Source organism: Cetorhinus maximus, chromosome 12 (assembly GCF_964194155.1).
Source record: "Cetorhinus maximus chromosome 12, sCetMax3.hap1.1, whole genome shotgun sequence".
Classification (NCBI taxonomy): domain Eukaryota; kingdom Metazoa; phylum Chordata; class Chondrichthyes; order Lamniformes; family Cetorhinidae; genus Cetorhinus; species Cetorhinus maximus.
The window spans coordinates 102,573,294-102,594,398 of NC_135890.1; the positions used below are offsets into that span (position 1 = coordinate 102,573,294).

The following is a 21,105-nucleotide window of genomic DNA, read 5'->3' on the forward strand; positions in this document are numbered from 1 at the left end:
TGGAGTCATACTTAGCACAAAGGAAGATGGTTGTGGTTGTTGGGGGTCAATCATCTCAGCTCCAGGACATCAGTGCAGGAGTTCCTCAGGGTAGTGACCTAGGCCCAACTATCTTCAGCTTTTGCATCAATGATCTTCCCTTCATCATAAGGTCAGAAGTGGGGATGTTCGTTGATGATTGCTCAATGTTCAGCACCATTCATGATTCCTCAGATGCTGAAGGAGCCAGTGCCCATATACAGCAAGGCCGGACAACATTCAGGCTTGCGCTAATAAATGGGAAGTAACATATGTGCTACACAGGTTCCAGACAGTGGCCATCTCTAACAAGACAGAATCCAACTATCACCCTGTAAAATTCAATGGCATTACCATCACTGAATCCCTCACTATCAGCATCCTGGGGTTACCATTGACCAGAAACTGAACTGGACTAGCCTCATAAATACTATGGCTACAAGAGCACATCAGAGGCTAGGAATTCTGCGAAGAGTAACTCACCTCCTGACTCCCCAAAGTCTGTGCACCATCTACAAGGTATAGATCAGGAGTGTGATGAAATGCCCCACTTGCCTGGATGAGTGAAGCTCCAACAACACTCAAGAATCGTGAAACGATGCAGGACAAAGCAGCCATTTTGATTGGTACCTCATCCACCACCTTAAACATTCATTCCCTCCACCATTGATGCAGCAAGTGTGTACCATCTAGAAGATGCAGTGCAGCAACTCCTTCAACAGCACATTCCAAACCTGCGAAAGACAAGGGTAGCAGATAGATGGGAACACCACAACCTGCAAGTTTGCCTCCAATCCACACACCATCCTGACTTGGGAAATATATTGTCGTTCCTTCACTGTCATTGGGTCAAAATCCTGGAAATCCCTCAACAGCACTGTGGGTCTTCCTACACCACATGGAGCACAGCAGTTGAAGAAGGCGGTTCACCATCAGGGATGGGCAATAAAAATACTGGCCTAGCCAGCGATGCCCACATCTCGTGAACAATTTTTTAAAAATCCTGCGAATGCTGCAAATATGAAATAAAAACAGAAATTGTTGGAAATACTCAGCAGGTTCGGTAGCATCAGTGGAGAGAGAAACAGAGTTAACGTTTCAGGTCAGTGACTTGTTCATGAAATTCGGGGAAAAGTTGGAGATGTGAAATGTTTTGAGCATTGAGCCTGTCCTGTTACTTTTTGGCACTGCAGCAGACCTGGGCCAGCTGCATGGAGAAGGCCCCAGGAGTAGCGGATTTATGGTTCTCACCAGGACCAGCCAGGCAGGCTCCAGTGAGGCAGGGAGGTTGTTGGTTGTGAGGGGAAAGGGTTGGGAGCTGATCTTACAATGGTGGCAGTCCTTGCCACCTGGGGTGATGTCTCTGTGGGCCACAGGGTACCTGATCAGGAGGGCTGCACCACACCCACGCCCCCGACCCCCCAAGCCTGCAGGGAGGCCTTCAGAATATTCCCCACATGGCGAAGTGTCCACCAGCCATGGTGGGATGAAGCCTTTAATTGGTTATATAAGGGCCTCAATTTGCCTAAGGCTGGAGTGCCATCTGCTATCTACCCCGCTGCTGGTAGAATACCATCGGTGGTGGGAAGGCGACAGGCAGTGAGCCACTCCCCTTGCCTGCCCCCCCACCACTCCCAACCACCCCCCTCCCCCCCACCCCACCCCCGGCCCAACATGCCAGCTGACCCCTCTGCCTCCCAGCATGCTCCCTGGCCCCACGTAAAACCCCGGCCATCTCCCCACAGATCCAGTCCGTCTTGCTCAATATCCCCACCATTTTCTCTTTACATTACTTTAAATAGAGGCTTAAGGCTCAAGATGCTGCCAACATTTACCCAGCCCAAAATCATACAGAAACTTGGCATTTAAAATGTGTTGTAAGCACACACACACACAAAATATCCAGTCCACACACGCACAAAGCATTATTGTTAGTGTGGCAGTCAAAAAGCAGATCTTTGTGTCCAATTTTCAATGATCAAAAATAGTCAGCAGCCATCCCTGGTGGTGGAGTGTCGTTCTCAAAATCAGGCCGATGGTCATTTTGTTGCTTGGCGTGTGTGTGTTTTGATGAGTTTGTAAGTGAATATATGTTCTCTCTTTGAGAGAAGGAGCAGAGGCTGGCCTCGCGCTTATTGTTAGTCATGAGCTACTCATTGATGCTGGGCAGTCAGGTAATTTTAATTAAATCTAGGCTTGCCCACCTCAGCATGCCATGAGCGATAGGATAGGAAGGATGTGATTGCACTGGAGGGGGTGCAGAGGAGATTCACCAGGATGTTGCCTGGGATGAAATATTTAAGTTATGAAGAGAGGTTGGATAGACTTGGGTTGTTTTTGATGGAACAGAGAAGACGGAGGGGCGACCTGATCGAGGTGTACAAGATTATGAGGGTCATGGACAGGGTGGATAGGGAGCAGTTGCTCCCCTTAGTTGAAGGGTCAGTCACAAGGGAACATAAGTTCAAGGTGAGGGGCAGGAGGTTTAGGGAGGAACGTGAGGAAAAACTTTTTTACCTAGAGGGTGGTGACAGTCTGGAATGCACTGCCTGGGAGGGTGGTGGAGGCGGGTTGCCTCACATCCTTTAAAAAGGACCTGGATTAGCACTTGGCATGTCACAACATTCAAGGCTATGGGCCAAGTGCTGGTAAATGGGGTTAGTTAGGTAGGTCAGGTGTTTCTCACGTGTCGGTGCAGACTCAATGGGCCGAAGGGCCCCTTCTGCACTGTTATTCTGTGATATTGACATTAGCAAATGCTCCAGAACTGTACAAAGTTTTAGTGAAGCCTTTGCCGCCTTCACCCGCAACAAACTCTTACTAGGAGTTGATCATTGGCAGATATAGTAATCTCTGGGTGATGGACATGTTTCTATCTACACCTTACATGCATCTGCCCGTGAGTTTAACAGCATGGTAAATGGCTGCACTGTACCATCACTGAACAGTTGGCTTAGATTATGTGTTGAAATCCTTGAGTGAGGGTGAACCTTTGACCTTCTGTTGCCGAGGCGAGAGCATTATCAGTGAACTAAGCTGACACTTAACCTTGTCAGAAAAGTAGGCCTGAATGCACCAGTTTGACATAGCTCTTTATCCGACACCCATCAGCTATTCCTCCAAGTGAGACTGACAATTTATTGCTGAATTAGACATAGTTTAACACTGTTGAATTATAGTATTTCATGTGGTTTTGCTTAGAAAAAGAGCCACAAACAGTGCCTGCTATGTTAGAACTGGCTCTCTATCGGGCCTGTAGGTATGTTAGAAAGTGCTGCAATGTGGAGCTGCTGTGCCAGCACATTATTCAACTCTGAGTCTCTGGGGGGGGCAAGGGAGGAGTGGGGGCAGGGTAAAAGCTGTGCTCATGTGTCTAATTTAGCTTTGGCATGCGAGAACTGTCTGAGTCTTCAAAGAGATTTCGACCGGATGTTGCGCTGTACAATCCAGCTGGAATATTGCCTGAATCTGTCCACTTCCTGCTCTGCTCCTGCATTCTGAGCAGTGATTTTTTTTTTTTGTGTGTGTGTGGGGTGGGGAAGGTGGAGGAGATTGTGCTGGGGAGAGGGGGTGGGGGGGGTGGTGGTGGTGGTTAGGTGTCAGAGAAAGCATTATATGTTTTACAGTCGCAGACTAAAATACAAATTCCATCACAGGGCCTTGCGGTCAAGGGCCAGTTACGTGGGGATTTGCGAAATGCAAAATGGAAACATTTTCTAAACTCCTGAGGAAAAAAAAAACCCCTCTTGACAGGAATTTGTTTTGACATTTTTAACATTATTAGGATCTGCTGGCTTGGAACGCAAATTCCCCCCCCCACCCCCCACCACCCCCCACCCCCTCCCCACCTCTTCCCTTTCAGCCACATCCTGGAGGCTGCTGCATTCCATGGCTTCTGAGGAAATTAGGCTTACAGCCGGGTAAATGGAATGATCCCACTGAAACCCTTCATGTAACAATTGGCTACAAAGAGCGATTGTGAAGTGTTCGCAGTAAGAAGCTGCTGTTGGGCACAGAGCGGAGAGTGACTTAGACAATTACTCAGAAAGTGTCCTGCTTTCCTTTTGGCTTACCAGACAGCTCCCAGATACTGCCAAGTACACGGGGGCCCTGTAAAACCACTGCTGCTTGTGAAATTCATTTGCAGCAACAGAATGCGCTGCAGGATGTTTGAGGGGGCGAAGGGGATGGGGGCGACTGAAGACCGGGGCCACATTCAGACTGTGCCGGGGTATGTCAGAATTACAAGGCAAAAGTGGGAGAGACAAGGGATGAAAGGGAGGCCGTGTCTACAATACCAACTTGAGAGCTACTTTCTGAAAATGAGAATTCGGGATAAATTTTAGAGTTTGGTTGTGGGGGGGGAGCAACTTCTTGACTTTGTGGGATGGTGTAAAATGGATGATGGCTAGTTTACAGTTCTATGGAAATAGATATGGGGAGAGATGTAAACCGGACAGTCGACTCATCATCACCCGTAACTAATCAAGATTTACTCCCTCAGTGTGTCTGACGACATGCTGCACACACCACTCAATACCATTCAGCTTTTTGCTGCCAATCTAAGGGCATTGACATTACCCAGAATTTTCACCCTCTCCTCCCCAGTCTCTGGCCAGTAGGTCGTCATTGTAGCGTTTGGGGTAAGAAGCTCACTTCCATACAGACCAAAAGAATCTATTGAATTGGCAAAGGACAACACGGTGGAGAAACCAATCAGTTCAGGGAGAGTGAAGAAAAGTGGTTCTGCAGAAAGAGCTGAGTCACGGACAGAACAAAAAGTGCCTCTTTTAAGTGTGGCTAATCTTTCACTCTTGCTGAAAGGTTGCTGCTTGGAGATTTTAACAATTTTCCAGTTTCTCAAAGCCATTTTCTCCTTCTGTTTTACAGCTGCAACATAACCTGTCCCTCGGGACACTATGGAGCCAACTGTGCCCACCCCTGCCCCTGTATCGAGGCTGACTGTGATCCAGTCCACGGCACGTGCATCCTGGGTAAGTGAATCCAGCCGTGACGAGTTCCAGCAAGGCTTTTGGGGAAAACTGTTTGTCTTTCAGCAAAGCTTCAGCAATGCTGCTCCTCTGCATGGGGAGAGGGACTACAGTGTCTGTGAAGTATTTCAATTACTAATTGATTCAAACTTGTGATGAGATATTTTATCATGGCTTCTGCTCAGAAGAGTTTCAGAGCTACAGACTTGCTTCATTGTTTAAAAATCATTTCTGTAACAATTCAAAAATGTCAGTATTTTACATTTCTACTGGAATCAAACTTGGGGCGAAATTTTACGGCAGTGGGATTTTACATTCCCGGTGAAGCCAATGGGGTTTAGAATTGTCTCGCCGCATTTTACTGCCCCGTCCATGCCGAAACATGGCTGTAAAATTCGCCCCTGGTGTTCACATAGCGACTCTAAATATGTGTTCCGCTATTCGTGAAAGAAGACAGTTTGCTTATAGGTGGCATGTACTATAGAGCAAAGTGAAAATGAAAAATATTATTTACATCCCAGCACCTTGTCCTCCTGATACAGTCAGTACACAGTCACTCAGACCCTGGCCCTCCTGATACAGTCAGTACACAGTCACTCAGACCCTGGCTCTCCTGATACAGTCAGTACACAGTCACTCAGACACTGGCTCTCCTGATACAGTCAGTACACAGTCACTCAGACCCTGGCCCTCCTGATACAGTCAGTACACAGTCACTCAGACCCTGGCTCTCCTGATACAGTCAGTACACAGTCACTCAGACCCTGGCCCTCCTGATACTGTCAGTACACAGTCACTCAGACCCTGGCCCTCCTGATACAGTCAGTACACAGCCACTCAGACCCTGGCCCTCCTGATACTGTCAGTACACAGTCACTCAGACCCTGGCCCTCCTGATACAGTCAGTACACAGTCACTCAGACCCTGGCCCTCCTGATACAGTCAGTACACAGTCACTCAGTCTCTGGTCCCCCTGACATAGTCAGTGCAAAGTCACTCAGACCCTGGCTCTCCTGAGACAGTCAGTACACAGTCACTCAGACCCTGGCTCTCTTGAGACAGTCAGTACACAGACAGACTGACCCCAACCCTCCTAACATAGTCAGTACACAATCACCCAGTCTCTGGTCTCCCTGACACAGTCAATACACAGTCACTCAGACCCTGGCCCTCCTGATACAGGCAATGCACAGTCACTCAGACCCTGCTGATACTGTCAGTACACAGTCACTCAGACCCTGGCTCTCCTGACACTTTCAGTACACAGTCACTCAGACCCTGGCCCTCCTGACACAGTCAGTGCACAGTCACTCAGACCCTGGCCCTCCTGATACTGTCAGTACACAGCCACTCAGACCCTGGCTCTCCTGATACAGTCAGTACACAGTCACTCAGACCCTGGACCTCCTGATACTGTCAGTACACAGTCACCCAGACCCTGGCTCTCCTGACTCAGTGAGTACACAGTCAGACTGACCCCCGCCCTCTGACATAGTCAGTACACAGTCACTCAGACCCTGGCTCTCCTGATACAGTCAGTGCACAGTCACTCAGACCCTGGCCCTCCTGATACAGTCAGTACACAGTCACTCAGACCCTGGCCCTCCTGATACAGTCAGTACACAGTCACTCAGACCCTGGCTCTCCTGATACAGTCAGTACACAGTCACTCAGACCCTGGCCCTCCTGATACTGTCAGTACACAGTCACTCAGACCCTGGCCCTCCTGATACAGTCAGTACACAGTCACTCAGACCCTGGCTCTCCTAATACAGTCAGTACACAGTCACTCAGACACTGGCTCTCCTGATACTGTCAGTACACAGTCACTCAGACCCTGGCCCTCCTGATACAGTCAGTACACAGTCACTCAGACCCTGGCTCTCCTGATACAGTCAGTACACAGTCACTCAGACCCTGGCCCTCCTGATACAGTCAGTACACAGTCACTCAGACCCTGGCTCTCCTGATACAGTCAGTACACAGTCACTCAGACCCTGGCCCTCCTGATACAGTCAGTACACAGTCACTCAGACCCTGGCTCTCCTGATACAGTCAGTACACAGTCACTCAGACCCTGGCCCTCCTGATACTGTCAGTACACAGTCACTCAGACCCTGGCCCTCCTGATACTGTCAGTACACAGTCACTCAGACCCTGGCTCTCCTGATACAGTCAGTACACAGCCACTCAGACCCTGGCCCTCCTGATACTGTCAGTACATCGTCACTCAGACCCTGGCTCTCCTGACTCAGTGAGTACACAGTCAGACTGACCCCGGCCCTCTGACATAGTCAGTACACAGTCACTCAGACCCTGGCCCTCTTGATACAGTCAGTGCACAGTCACTCAGACCCTGGCTCTCCTGATACAGTCAGTACACAGTCACTCAGACCCTGGCCCTCTTGATACAGTCAGTACACAGTCACTCAGACCCTGGCTCTCCTGATACAGTCAGTACACAGTCACTCAGACACTGGCCCTCCAGAAACAGTCAGTGCACAGTCAGTCAGTCCATGACCCTCCTGACACAGTTTCCTGATTTGTTTTCTTTCCTTAGTCCAGGGCCATTCAGTGTGTTGTCGCCTCTTAACTGCTCCCCTGGCTGAGATTATCTAACTCAGCACCAGGGATATTCCTGGTCTGTATAACTCAGCTACTCACTGAGCTCTGGTGAAGGAATCTTTTCACTTTAATGCACAATCTGGCAGAGGGGAGAAGTGGCAGCCGGAAGTTTGTGTTATGCCAGAAAACAATGGACAAAGTTCTTAGGGTTGTATCTGGGTTGCTAGGAACCAGGTGCTCCTGTATTTAATGCCAGTCACAAACAGAGTTGAATGCAGCTCCTTATAAGCTGACCACCCAGGACAAAACAGGGGCAGACAGATAAGCACCCAGATCTTTCCATACACAATTCTCCCAACATGGAAATTCTACTGTGAACTGAGGAGAGGCAAGTGGGCTGTCCTATCATTAGAGAAATTGTGAATGAAGCTGAATGTTGTAGAGTTGTCAGCACGCAGTCCCACTCTTGATCTTGTGACAGAGGGAGGGTCATTAATGAAGTAGTTGAAAATGGCTGGGCTGAGGCTGCTGCGCTGAGGAACTCCGGCATCACAATAGATTACAGAGTTTTTGTGAATGAAGCTTTTGTCTGAGGTTTTACCCAGTTTAGATATACTGGGTTCTGTGTATTAGACAGGAATCACATGGGAGTCCTGCCAGACTCTATATTTATCTGACCAGATGACCAAGTGCAATAACTCACTGATGATGACAAGACCGTGAACCTCTTATGATTCTGAGCAGATTGCTGGATAAGTATTACACTCTCCTGTTACATTGTATTTTCGCAGTGAGTTTTCTTGGACAGATCATAGCATTTTCTTCTTTAATCAGACCATTTTTGCTGCTATCTGATGCTAGGACTTTACTGTCAGCCTTGATTAAGATGGGACTGGTTATAAAATATTCCTGGATACAAGGTGTTCAGGGAATCAAAAAGAAGAGGAAAGGTGGCAGTATTGATTCAGGAAGGTATTGTGTTGCTGGAGAGAGAGGATTTCCCAGAGGGGTCTATTTGGTCAGAGCTGAGAAACAATAGAGGTATCATTACATTGTTGGGTGTATTCTATTGGCCACCAAGTTTTGGGAAAGATATAGAGGAACAGATTTGTAAGGAATTTACAGAGAGGTGCAAAAACTATCGAGGACTGATAGTGGGGGACTTTAACTATCCTAATAGAGGCTGGACTAGTAATAGTGTAAAGAGCGGAGAGTTTCTGAAATGTGTTTAGGAGAATTTTCTGCATCAGTATGTTTCTAGCCCAATGAGGAAAGAGGCATTGCTAGATCTAGTCCTGGGGAATGAGGTGCAGACAGTGTTAACGGCATCCTAAAGTTTAGTTCAGATGTGGAAAAGGAAAAGGAGCAATCAAGAGGAAAAACAATTCACTGTGAGGGACAAGTTCGATGGGGTTAGGACAGACCTGGCCCAGTTAAATTGGAATCAAAGATTGTAACAGACAAATGGGCTGCCTTTAAAGAGGAGATGGTTCGGGTGCAGTCAAAATAAATTCCCATGAGGGGGAAAGGTAGGACAAACAAAGTCAGAGTTTCTTGGATGACAAGAGATGGAAAGTAAGGTGAAGCAGTTAAAGAGTTTGTATAACAGATTTCAGGTTGAAAATACAATTGAGTACCAGGCTGAATTTAGAAAGTTCAGAGGGAAAGTGAAAATAAATAAAAGAAGGAAAGAGGAGAGTATGAGAAGAGATGGGCAGCTAACATAAAAGGAAATCCAAAGTCTCCTTTAGGCATATAAATAGTAAGAGGTTTGTAAAAGGAGGAGCGGGGATGATTAGGGGCTTAAAAATGGATTTACACATGGAGGCTGGCATACTAACTGAATATTTTTACATCTCAGATGTAAAATCTTTTACCAAGGGAAAAGATGCTGCCAAAGTCACAGTGATAGAAGAGGTAATTGAGATACTGGATGGGATAAAAATTGATAAAGAGGAAAAATTAGAAAGGCTGGCTGTACTTCAAATTGATAAGTCACCAAGACTGGACAGAAGCATCCGAGGATACTGAGGGGAGTAAGGATGAAACGTTTGGAGGCACTGGTCATAAACTTCCAATCTTCCTTAGATACTGGGGTGCAGGTGCCAGGAGACTCTAGAATTGCAAATATTTCACCCTTGCTCAAAAAGGGTATAGTGATAAGCCTAACAAATACAGGCTGGTCAGTTTAACCTCAGTAGTGGGAAAGTTTTTAGAAATGATAATCCGGGACAAAATTAACAGTCACTACGACAAATGTGCATTAATTAAGGAAAACTGACATGGATTTGTTAAAGGCTAATCATATTTAACTAACTTGACTGAGTTTTTTGATTTGGAATAAAAAGGACAGTGGCAGCATAGATAGGAATTTGGCTGAATGACTGGGGACAGGGAGTAATGGCGAACGGTTGTTTTTTTTTTTGGAGGAGGAAAGTATATAGTGGGATTCCCCAAGATCAGTATTAGAACCACCGCTTTTTTTGAACTATATTTTAATGACCTAGACTTGATGTGCAGGGCACAATTTCCAAAATTTGTAGATGACATGCAACTTGGAAGTATTGTAAACTGTGAGGAGGATAATGATCGACTTTAAGAGGACTTGGACTGGCTGGTGGAGTAGGCAGACCCATGGGAGATGAATTTTAATACAAGAAGTGTGAAGTGATTCTTTTTGGTAGGAACAGCAAGAAGAGACAATGGGCTAGATCTTCCAGTCAGTGGCGATGTTGTGCATATTGCCATTGCATGTGGAGATCATTACATGCTCACCTTTCTGCGCACTCACAGCTGGATCCTCCAATCCCAGCTGCAACAATGAAACCTCAGCACAGAGATCCAGGAGAAAACTGGCAAAGAAGAGCAGCCCAGAGGACATGCCCACTTTTTACAAAGCTCCCGTGTTCGGGTAAGCTTTTATAGGTCATAAGATTTTGAGTGGGCGAGTAGGTGAGTGGGTGGGTAAGTGATTGGGTGAGTGGGATGAGAGTGGGTAGATTTGGGGGTTGGGGGAATAGTCAGATTGGGGTAGTTGGGCAGGGTGGGGGTTTAGTCAGATCTGGTTGAGGGGTTATTTGGATCAGGTTGGGTGGGGATTGGGCGTGTGGGGTCAGTCAGGTTGGGTTGGGTGGGGGGGGTGGCAGTTGTTGTGTCAGGAGTGCAATTGGGGGTCAGTTGTGGTGGTGGGTTGAGTTATGCTGTATTTCATTGAGTTACACATATTAGACAGTGTCAACATTTCTATTTTAGATCATGAACTCTGTCCTCCATCCCCACCCCCTTTCCGATCCCCCTCTTTTCCAATAACTTACATAGATTTTTCTTTTCCCACCTATTTCCATTATTTTTAAATGTATTTCCATCCATTGTTTTATCTCTACCTTTTAGCCTATTTTGATCCCTTCCCCCCACCCCACCCCCACTAGGGCTATCTGTACCTTGCTTGTCCTGCTTTCTACCCTTGATGTCACCTATTACCAATTCCTTAGATAATATCACCACCGTCAACACCTCTTTGTCCTATTGTCTATGACATCTTTTGGCAATCTCCACCTATCACTGGCCCTCTATCCAGCTCTACCTGTCCCACCCCCCCTTAAACCAGCTTATATTTCACCTCTTTTCTATTTTTCCTTAGTTCTGTTGAAGAGTCATACAGACTCGAAACGTTAACTGTGTTCCTCCCCGCAGATGCTGTCAGATGGGCTGAGTTTTTCCAGGTATTTTTATTTTTGTTCAACATTTCTAGGGTGAGTATGCAGGTAAGTAACGGGTATCTAGCCCAAGTCTTCGATCTGAGGTCAGTGTAGGAGACATTCACATGGTGTCTGGAGCAGCGCAAATCAACACAATCAGAAGTTTAAACTTCCCGGGCAGTTATAGCACTTCTGTGTGCATTAGGACTTGCTCAGCATCCCGATGCGCAACAGCATCTTAAGTTCGGTGCATCACCGCTCTTGATACTGGAGGATCTGGCCCATTATATAATAAAGGACATAATTCTAAAGGAGGAGCAGAGTGACCTGGGGGTATATGTGCACAAATTGTTAAAGGCACAACTCCATATTGCAGCACTTTCTAACACATCTACAGGCCTGATAGAAAGCCAGTTCTAACATAGCAGGCACTGTTTGTGGCTCTTTTTCTACGTGTTTAATAAGGCATATGAGATCCTGAGCTTTATTTCTAGACATGTAGAGTAGAAAAACAAGGAAATGACAGTCAACCTTGATGAAACACTGGTTCGACCTCAACTGGAATATTGTGTCCAGTTCTGGGCACCAGCCTTTAGGAAGGTTTTGAAGGATGAGAAGGTGCAGAAAAGACTTATGAGAATGGTCCCAGGTGATGAGGATTTCAGTTGCGTAGATGGATTGGAGAAGCTGGAGTTGTTCTCCTTAAAGAAGGGAAGATTGAGAGGAGATTTGATATAGGTGCTCAAAATCATGAGGGGACCAAGTAAATAGGGAGAAACTGTTCCCGTTGACTGAAAGAGCGAAAACAAGAGGACACAGATTTAAAACAATTGGCAAAAGAACCAAAGGAGACATGAGGAAAAACATTTTTACACAGCCGATGGTTAGAATCTGGAATGCACTGCCTGAGGCAGATTCTATCATGTCTTTCGAAAGGGAATTGGACCATTATCTGAATAGAAAATATTTGTAGGGCTGCAGGGAAAAGGCAGGAGAGTGGGACTAGCTGAGTTGCTCTTGCAGGGAGCTAGCATAGACTGTATTGTAACCATTGTATGATCCTGTATGATTTTATGATTTGTATGTTCTCATATGAGAAGTAAGATGCAAATATCAAGATGCACCTAGACATCACTTATAGCAATTATACTATAATCAAGGCTAAACCCTTCAATGCATCAATTTCTGATATACCGTTATTCCCTTGACGTAGTATTTGGGTACATTCCTTTACAGGAGCATCTGATATACCTCATAACCGGAAAGTAGCATTCTAATGTGGCCTACACTCATCATGGCAAAATGCTGATGTATTACCTGCTCTGCTCATTACAACATTCTGTTAAATCTTATATACCTCACTGAAACTCTGATCCATCATGTATCCCTTACTGCCTGATATATACCACCCTCTATTCCTCAGTGTAATCTTCTGATCTAACCACATCTTCCATTGTAACATGGTGATACACCCCATGTTCCTCACTGTAACGCTTTCAAAATATTCCTCATTGCAACACTCCAAAATATACCTACTGCAGCACTCCAATATGTCTTTCACTGCAACACTCCAATATATCCCTCATTGTAACACTCCCAATATACCTCACATCCTTCTCTGTAACACTTCAACATACCCCTCTGTAACACTCCAATATATCCCTCACTGAAACTTTCCCAATTACCTCACATCCCTCTCTGCAACACTCTAATATACCCCTCATTGTAACACTCCCAACGTTCCTCACATTCCTTTCTTTAACACACCAATGTACCACTCTTTGTAAATTGTAACACTTCCAATATACCTCATATTCCTCTCTGCAGCTCTTTAATAAACTGCTCTCTGTAACATTCCAGTATACCCCTCTATCTAACACTCCCAATATACTTCACATCCCTCACTGTAACCCTCCAATATAGCCCTCTGTAACCCTCCAATATACCCCTTAATGTAACACGCTAATATACTCCTCACTGTAACATTCTGATATACCCCTCACTGTAACACTCTGATATACCCCTCACTGTAACATTCTGATATATCCTTCACTGTAACACTCTGTATACCCCTCACTGTAACATTCTGATATATCCTTCACTGTAACACTCTCTATACCCCTCACTGTAACATTCTGATGTACCCCTCACTGTAACACTCTGATATACCTCTCACTATAATACTCTGATATACCCCTCACTGTAAGCATCCAATATACCCCTCGCTGTAACATTCTGATATATCCTTCACTATAACACTCTGATATACCTCTCACTGTAACATTCTGATATACACCTCACTGTAACACCCTGATATATCCTTCACTGTAACACTCCAATATACCTCTCACTGTAACATTCTGATATACCCCTCATTGTAACACTCTGATATACCTCTCGCTGTAACATTCTGATATACCCTTCACTGTAACACTCTGATATACCCCTCACTGTAACATTCTGATATTTCCTTCACTGTAACACTCTGATATACCCCTCACTGTCACACTCTGATATACCTCTCACTATAATACTCTGATATACCCCTCACTGTAAGCCTCCAATATACCCCTCGCTGTAACATTCTGATATATCCTTCACTATAACACTCTGATATACCTCTCACTGTAACATTCTGATATACCCCTCACTGTAACACTCTGATATATCCTTCACTGTAACATTCTGATATACCTCTCACTGTAACATTCTGATATACCTCTCACTGTAACATTCTGATATACCTCTCACTGTAACATTCTGATATACCCCTCACTGTAACACTCTGATATATCCTTCACTGTAACACTCCGATATACCTCTCACTGTAACATTCTGATATACCCCTCACTGTAACACTCTGATATATCCTTCACTGTAACATTCTGATATACCTCTCACTGTAACATTCTGATATACCTCTCACTGTAACATTCTGATATACCCCTCACTGTAACACTCTGATATATCCTTCACTGTAACACTCCGATATACCTCTCACTGTAACATTCTGATATACCCCTCACTGTAACACTCTGATATATCCTTCACTGTAACATTCTGATATACCTCTCACTGTAACATTCTGATATACCTCTCACTGTAACATTCTGATATACCCCTCACTGTAACACTCTGATATATCCTTCACTGTAACACTCCGAAATACCTCTCACTGTAACATTCTGATATATCCCTCACTGTAACACTCTGATGTACCTCTCACTGTAATACTCTGATATACCCCTCACTGTAACCCTCCAAAATACACCTCATTGTAACATTCTGATATATTCCTCATCGTAACACTCCAAAATACTCCTTACTTTAACACTCCAATATATCCCTTACTGTAATATCCCGATGTACTCCTCACTGTAACACTCTGATATACCCCTCACTGTCACACTCCATTATACATTGCACTCCTCTCTGTAACACTCTGATAATCCCCCTCATAGTTATATTGTGGTATATCCTGCTCAGCTGACCCAATGAAGCAGTCTGCAGTATGTGGGTTTTGTTGGTTCCAGGCTGCTCACCCTTGCTTCTTCTTTATACACAGGCTCCAATGGGAGAGTCGGAGTCATCGCAGCTGGGGCTCTTGTTCTGTTCCTTTTGCTCCTGCTTCTGCTGTTCTTGTGTTGTTACTGTCTCTGTCACAAGAAGAATCTGGAGAATGAGTGAGTATTCCACAGCACAGCGTTAGAATCTCAACCAACCATTCTTTGAACAACTGAAATCCCTCAACTAATTTCAATAAACATTTTTCAAAAGGATGTTGAGAAATGCAATGGGTCAGTTAACTTTGGCTTATCACCTCTATGTTGGGGTTAGAATTCAGCGCAGACTAAAGAGATGGATGTCATCTTTTTCTGTTGCCTCAGTGGGTCCAAAGAGAAATCACTTTAGGCTGTCAGTTCTAGTTTGTTGCAATGAAAGTGAACTGTCCTTTCCCACAGTGTGACAGGGTCACTCACTCTGAAACACACTCAGGAACTTGTACTGAGGACTGAGTCATGACACTTCATATTGATTCCTATCACACTTGTAAATAAGAGTGCGTTATGTAGCTAACCAACTACTCCTGTAGGTGTAACTGGGTTAACTTACTCAGCACTACCTCATGTGAGCGTAAGTAGATTGACTAAACCAGTGCTGTGGATGCAACTGGGTTAGCCTATTTAGCACAGCCCCCTGTGGATATGGCGAGTGGATAGTTTAGCTCATTCACCATTGTCCCGTGAAGGTGTGGACAGGTTAACCTATTCAGCACTGTTCTATTTGGTATGAGTGTAACAGATTTGCTGACCTACGGATGTGAACAGTTTAACTTAATCAAGATTGCCCCCTGCGAGATTGAAGGTTAACACACACAGTACTGTCCCTTGTATGTGTGAGCGGGTTAACACACTCAACACTGTTCCTTGTGGGTGTGGATGGATAAGTTGCTTGGTGCTGTGCCTTTTGTGTGTGAGTGGGTTAACTCACTCGGTGCAGTGCCCTCTGTGTGGGAGTGGGTTAACTCACTCGGTGCAGTGCCCTCTGTGTGTGTGTGTTAACTCACTTGGCACAGTGCACTCTGTGTGGGAATGGGTTAACTCACTCGGTGCAGTGCCCTCTGTGTGGGAGTGGGTTAACTCACTCGGTGCAGTGCCCTCCGTGTGGGAGTGGGTTAACTCACTCGGCAACAGTGCACTCTGTGTGGGAGTGGGTTAACTCACTCGGTGCAGTGCCCTCCGTGTGGGAGTGGGTTAACTCACTCGGCAACAGTGCACTCTGTGTGGGAGTGGGTTAACTCACTCGGTGCAGTGCCCTCTGTGTGGGAGTGGGTTAACTCACTCGGTGCAGTGCCCTCCGTGTGGGAGTGGGTTAACTCACTCGGCAACAGTGCACTCTGTGTGGGAGTGGGTTAACTCACTCGGTGCAGTGCCCTCTATGTGGGAGTGGGTTAACTCACTCGGTGCAATGCCCTCTGTGTGGGAGTGGGTTAACTCACTCGGTGCAATGCCCTCTGTGTGGGAGTGGGTTAACTCACTCGGCACAGCGCCGACTGTGTGTGAGTGGGTTAACTCACTCGGTGCAGTGCCCTCTGTGTGGGAGTGGGTTAACTCACTCGGCACAGCGCCAACTGTGTGTGAGTGGGTTAACTCACTCGGTGCAGTGCCCTCTGTGTGGGAGTGGGTTAACTCACTCAGTGCAGTGCCCTCTATGTGTGAGTGGGTTAACTCACTCGACACAGTGCCCTCTGTGTGGGATTGGGTTAACTTGCTCAGCATTGTGCCTTGTCGGTGAAAGTGGGTTAACTCAGCACTGACACTGAGTGATAAATGAAGCTGAAGGAAGTAATTTGGTCTGACTTAGCTCACATTTCCAAACGTGGCTCACGAACTGCACATTGCTTTTTTAAAATAAAAGAGTGCAGCTCCCACCCAATTTCCAGTCCTGCCATTCCAGCCTGCTGTTTTTTAAGTCCTGCATGGAGCTTTTTGTCAAAAATGGCCATCGGAAAAGGCCAGCGTCACAGGAGAGAATGGGAGAGCAGGCAGCAGCACTGTGGAGCTTCCCGCTGGTCCAATGTGGGGACATGTGACCTGCATGATCAGTACCATTTATGAGCAGTCCCTCTGGCTCCCAGACCCACCTTCTTTCTGCAGGTGGTGGGATTTGGCTGGAATGAGCTGATGAGAAAAAATTGATACTGGGGAGAACAAGACCTCACCTGAAAGCAGGAGAACACGCATAGTCATGGGCCAGGATTTTACTGCCACTCCCACCCGGCAGGATATTATGCTGCCGCCAAACTGAATGGAAATTTAAATGGCTTGCCGCATCCAGCAGGGGAAGACACGCCGTAAAATCCCGGCCACGGTTGTCTAACCTAGTTGGGTTGTAGAGAGGAAAAATCTCCTCTGACCTCCTGGCTTGCGGCCACTGTCTGGAAAAGGGAGGAATCAGTTTGATACAGAACACAGGGGAGCGGGGAATGTAAGAATCTGTTCTTTCGGGGCACAGGAACTCTGATTGAAACCTGTTGTTCAGTAGGTGGATACAAGTTTCCTTTCAACCTCTGGACTGATTTTGCACATTGGAAGAGCAAAGCTGCCAAAGCCAGTTTGAGCAGTGAGCACGTGCTAACTCTGATGTGTGTCAGAGAAGCAGAATTGTTTTCGCCACGATCTGGATTGTGTGTGAGGCAAACCTGGAAGATAAGAGGGAAAATGGCTGACGGTTTTAGAGAAAGCCATACACGGTGGAATTTTACACCGGCCGGATTTTGCGGGTCCCGCCGAAGCCAATGTTGTTTTGAATGACTTGCCGCATTTTATGGCCCCGCCCCCGCTGCGGCAGCGCCATAAAATTACCCACATGAACAGCTGAAAATTTGTCACAGGCCTCCACCAACAAACCCTTCCATAAACTTCGTGGGTGAAAATGGCAATGTCAAGTTGTGAGAAATGGAGGTCCGAAGAAGAAAACTGAAGTGTTAGGTAAGATGGGAGGAAGATTTTTGCATTCACTGTTAAAGGCGGGAAACCTACGTGCCTTATCTGCAATGTTTCACTCACTCACTACAAAGTTAGAAACGTCACCATGAAACGATCCACAAAAACTTTTCTTCAGAATATCCTGCCAGGTCAAGATTGCAGAAAAACAAGCTAACCAGGTTAAAATCTCACCTAAATAGTCAGCAGTCTCTACTTTCATTAAGGAGGCAGTCTCAATGACTGAAGCTAGTTTTGCTGTGTTATAGAATATCATTTGTGCTAAGCGTTCATTCTCTGAAGGAGAATTTGTAAGTAAGAATATTGCTGAATTGTTGCAACTTCAGATCCAAAAAACACAAAACTTCAGCGACTAATGGCAAATATTCCAATTTCATGCCACACTGTGGAGAAACCTATCATTTCCCAGATCAGTGCTGATGTACAAACTGGAAGAATGCAAAGATGAATTGCAAGGACTATGGTCCAAGTTTGATGGCTTGCAGAAGCTGAGATCCTGTTTCATTTTTCTTGTAAACACATTCATAGTTGATGCGATCCACGACAGTTGTCCGATTCTCAAACCTTTGGTTACAGAAACATCCATCGTAGAAATGGAACTGTAGGAATTACAGCAGGATCATGGTTTACAGATGATGTATAAATCCCAATCTGCAACAGAGTTCTGGAAACAAGTGCTAGAAGTGAAGTATCCTCAACTCAAGGAGACTAGTGTGTGACTTTTTTCAATTTTTGGTACAACATGCCACTGTGAAACACTGTACTCTGCGATGAAGTTCATAAAATCGAAACATTGTGCAGCCTTCACAAATCAACGCTTGACAGGGCTCCTTCACACCACCTTGACAACACATCAGCTGAATCTTCAAAGACTTGTATACAGGATGGAGACTCACGAGGTTTCTACCTCTAGCAATGTTTAGCTTTGACAACTCGTATGATCATACTTAAGGCAATAGTAATAAAATGTTAAGTTTGTCTGTGTCTTGGTCTCTTGAATGCCTGAAGATTATTGTAGGCGGCTCTAAGGTTCAGAAAGTTTGGCCACCCCTTCCTCCATTCACAGCAGATGTTCAAACTCTGGGACTGACCACAAAGTTCACAATAGTTCATCTAGTCCTGTACTATCCTATGCTATCATGTAAATCAGTCAGACCTATCCTGTAAAATGAGCTGTCTTCATTTAGATCAGATGTGACAAACTTAATCCTCCTCCTTTGGCTCCCTCCCACCTGTCTCATGGTGGAATTTTATTTAAACACTTCCAAGTGATATATTAGAAATATTAGAATTCAGAACTTTGTGGAATCTTCTTCAGTGAGTAAGTCCATAGATCCATACAGGATGTGATCATGTCCAATTTACGGTGCAGCATTTGTGATCATTCTACTTGGAACTGCCTAAATGCCCTGCTTCTGCCCAACACAATTTTTAGCTATTTAAAACCATTCAACAAATATTAGATGTGTTGTTGCATGTTGGAAATGTATTTCGGTATGGAGTCAACGGTCAAACGCATTTATGCAAAGCAAAGGTTTAACAAGAGAAAGCAAGAACAGGCATACCATTAAACTTGTTGAATTTGCAGTTGCTTGGTTACCACATGTTAACTTGACACATGCAACATCTAAGCAGCCATCTTGGGAATTTATCCTCCCATATTTAAGGGTCACCATGCACATTATTTTGCCCTGTCAGTCCTGCCTCAGTGGGTAATCTCAGCTAACAGTGTAAGCCTATCATCGCTAAAAAGAGGTGAATTTGACTGCATTCTCTCATAAATAAACAGAAAGCATTCTGTCAAACTGACATATTCACAGAGTTTAATAGTTATGTAAGACCCACTGAATATGCTGCAGCTGTTTGAAATGCTGGACTTACCAAAGAGCTTGTGAGCAAGCGCAGAAGAGTTGAGAAATGAGCACTGAAACTGATCCTGGGTATTGCCTACCAAAACTACTCCAATTCAATCAAATAACTGAGAGGCACAAAAGGCTCTGTTTGGACTTCACTTGAAAACTCTTGAATTCCAGATCCTATTGCCACTATCTCTTGCCACAGCCACACAAAAGTAAATGCGCGATGGAGTTAAGGAGAAAAGACACCATTCCACAAATGAGATATAGAACGAATAGCCTATGAGACAGCCCAATCCCTTATCTTATAAAATTCGTAAATAGCATGTAAATTATTGTGAATTTAATGAACTCAACCTGACAACATATGAACTATAGACAAAATGCAGAGTGAATATTTTTTATTTCAATTCCATAAATTAAGGGGACCTGCATGTTGTGACGTATTGTACATATATGCTGAAATGATCATAATTGTGCAATCATTTTATTATTTTATATTTTACTTTTATTTAATGATTGTACATAACTATGACATGAATGATAATTATTTGTTTTAATATTATTGTCATCACAATTCAACACTTGCCACAATGATGATTTCTCAATAAGCCAATGATCTATCTGTCTGTCTGTCTCTTTATCTATTAATCCATCAAGTTATGTTTTCTAATGAAGATACTGGGCAGAATTTTGCCCTCGTCGGGCAGGCTCGGCGGGGGCAGTCGGGAAACTGACCGCCGTCCGCGATCGGGGCCGGACTGCGATTTCACACTGGTGGGCTAACTAAGGCGCGCCCAGCATGAATCGTGTGTTGCAGCGCTCGGTGCTGCCTGTGTTGGAGGGAGGTGGGAGGGGGGAGAGGAGGGCGAACATGAACTTCATGCATGTGCGTGGGTGTGCACTGGAAAAGAAAAGCTGCCTGAGGCACAAAGCCTCAGGGAGACGAACAGTCTTCAAAATAAAATATAAAGAATTTTAAGGTGTTAAAAAAAAAAGTCCCCTCATATGACTTTGTCACATGAGCAGGGACATGTTAGAAATTAGGATGACATTATTTTTTCTTATATTTTAATGACAGATCGAAACCTCATCCCGCCCACGGATGAGGTTTCGCAAAAAAATGCAAAACCTTCCTGGCCTTTTCGCCTGCCTGTCAACCGTCAAGTTGGACAGACAGCGAAAAATTGAAAGCAATTGGATTATTAATGGCCTTAATAGGCCTTTTAATTGTCGGTGGGCGCGCTGTCAGCTCCTGCATGCGCCCACCGACCGAAATATCACGTGAGTTGGGGGCACTTGCCCGACATCATCACACATCATTTTACGCTTGAGCAGGTCGGGCTTGTGCCCGCCCGCTCAGCAAAAAATCCTGGCCACTGTGGTGTAGATTTTGACTTTGAGCAATAGAGTAAAATAGCTAATGGGAGATCCGCAACCCATTTTCCACCTCTCCTGATTTTTATTACTA

General features: G+C 45.2%; 1 protein-coding gene across 1 annotated transcript in view; it reads left to right on the forward strand.

Annotated features, from left to right (window-relative positions):
- Positions 1-21,105, forward strand: part of scarf2 (scavenger receptor class F, member 2) — a 115,709-nt gene that overhangs the window by 80,185 nt on the left and 14,419 nt on the right. Inside the window, exons 7-8 of the mRNA XM_078554271.1 lie at positions 4,909-5,012; positions 14,838-14,955. Of these exons, the coding sequence (XP_078410397.1) occupies positions 4,909-5,012; positions 14,838-14,955 (222 nt within the window). The remainder of the gene's footprint in view (positions 1-4,908; positions 5,013-14,837; positions 14,956-21,105) is intronic.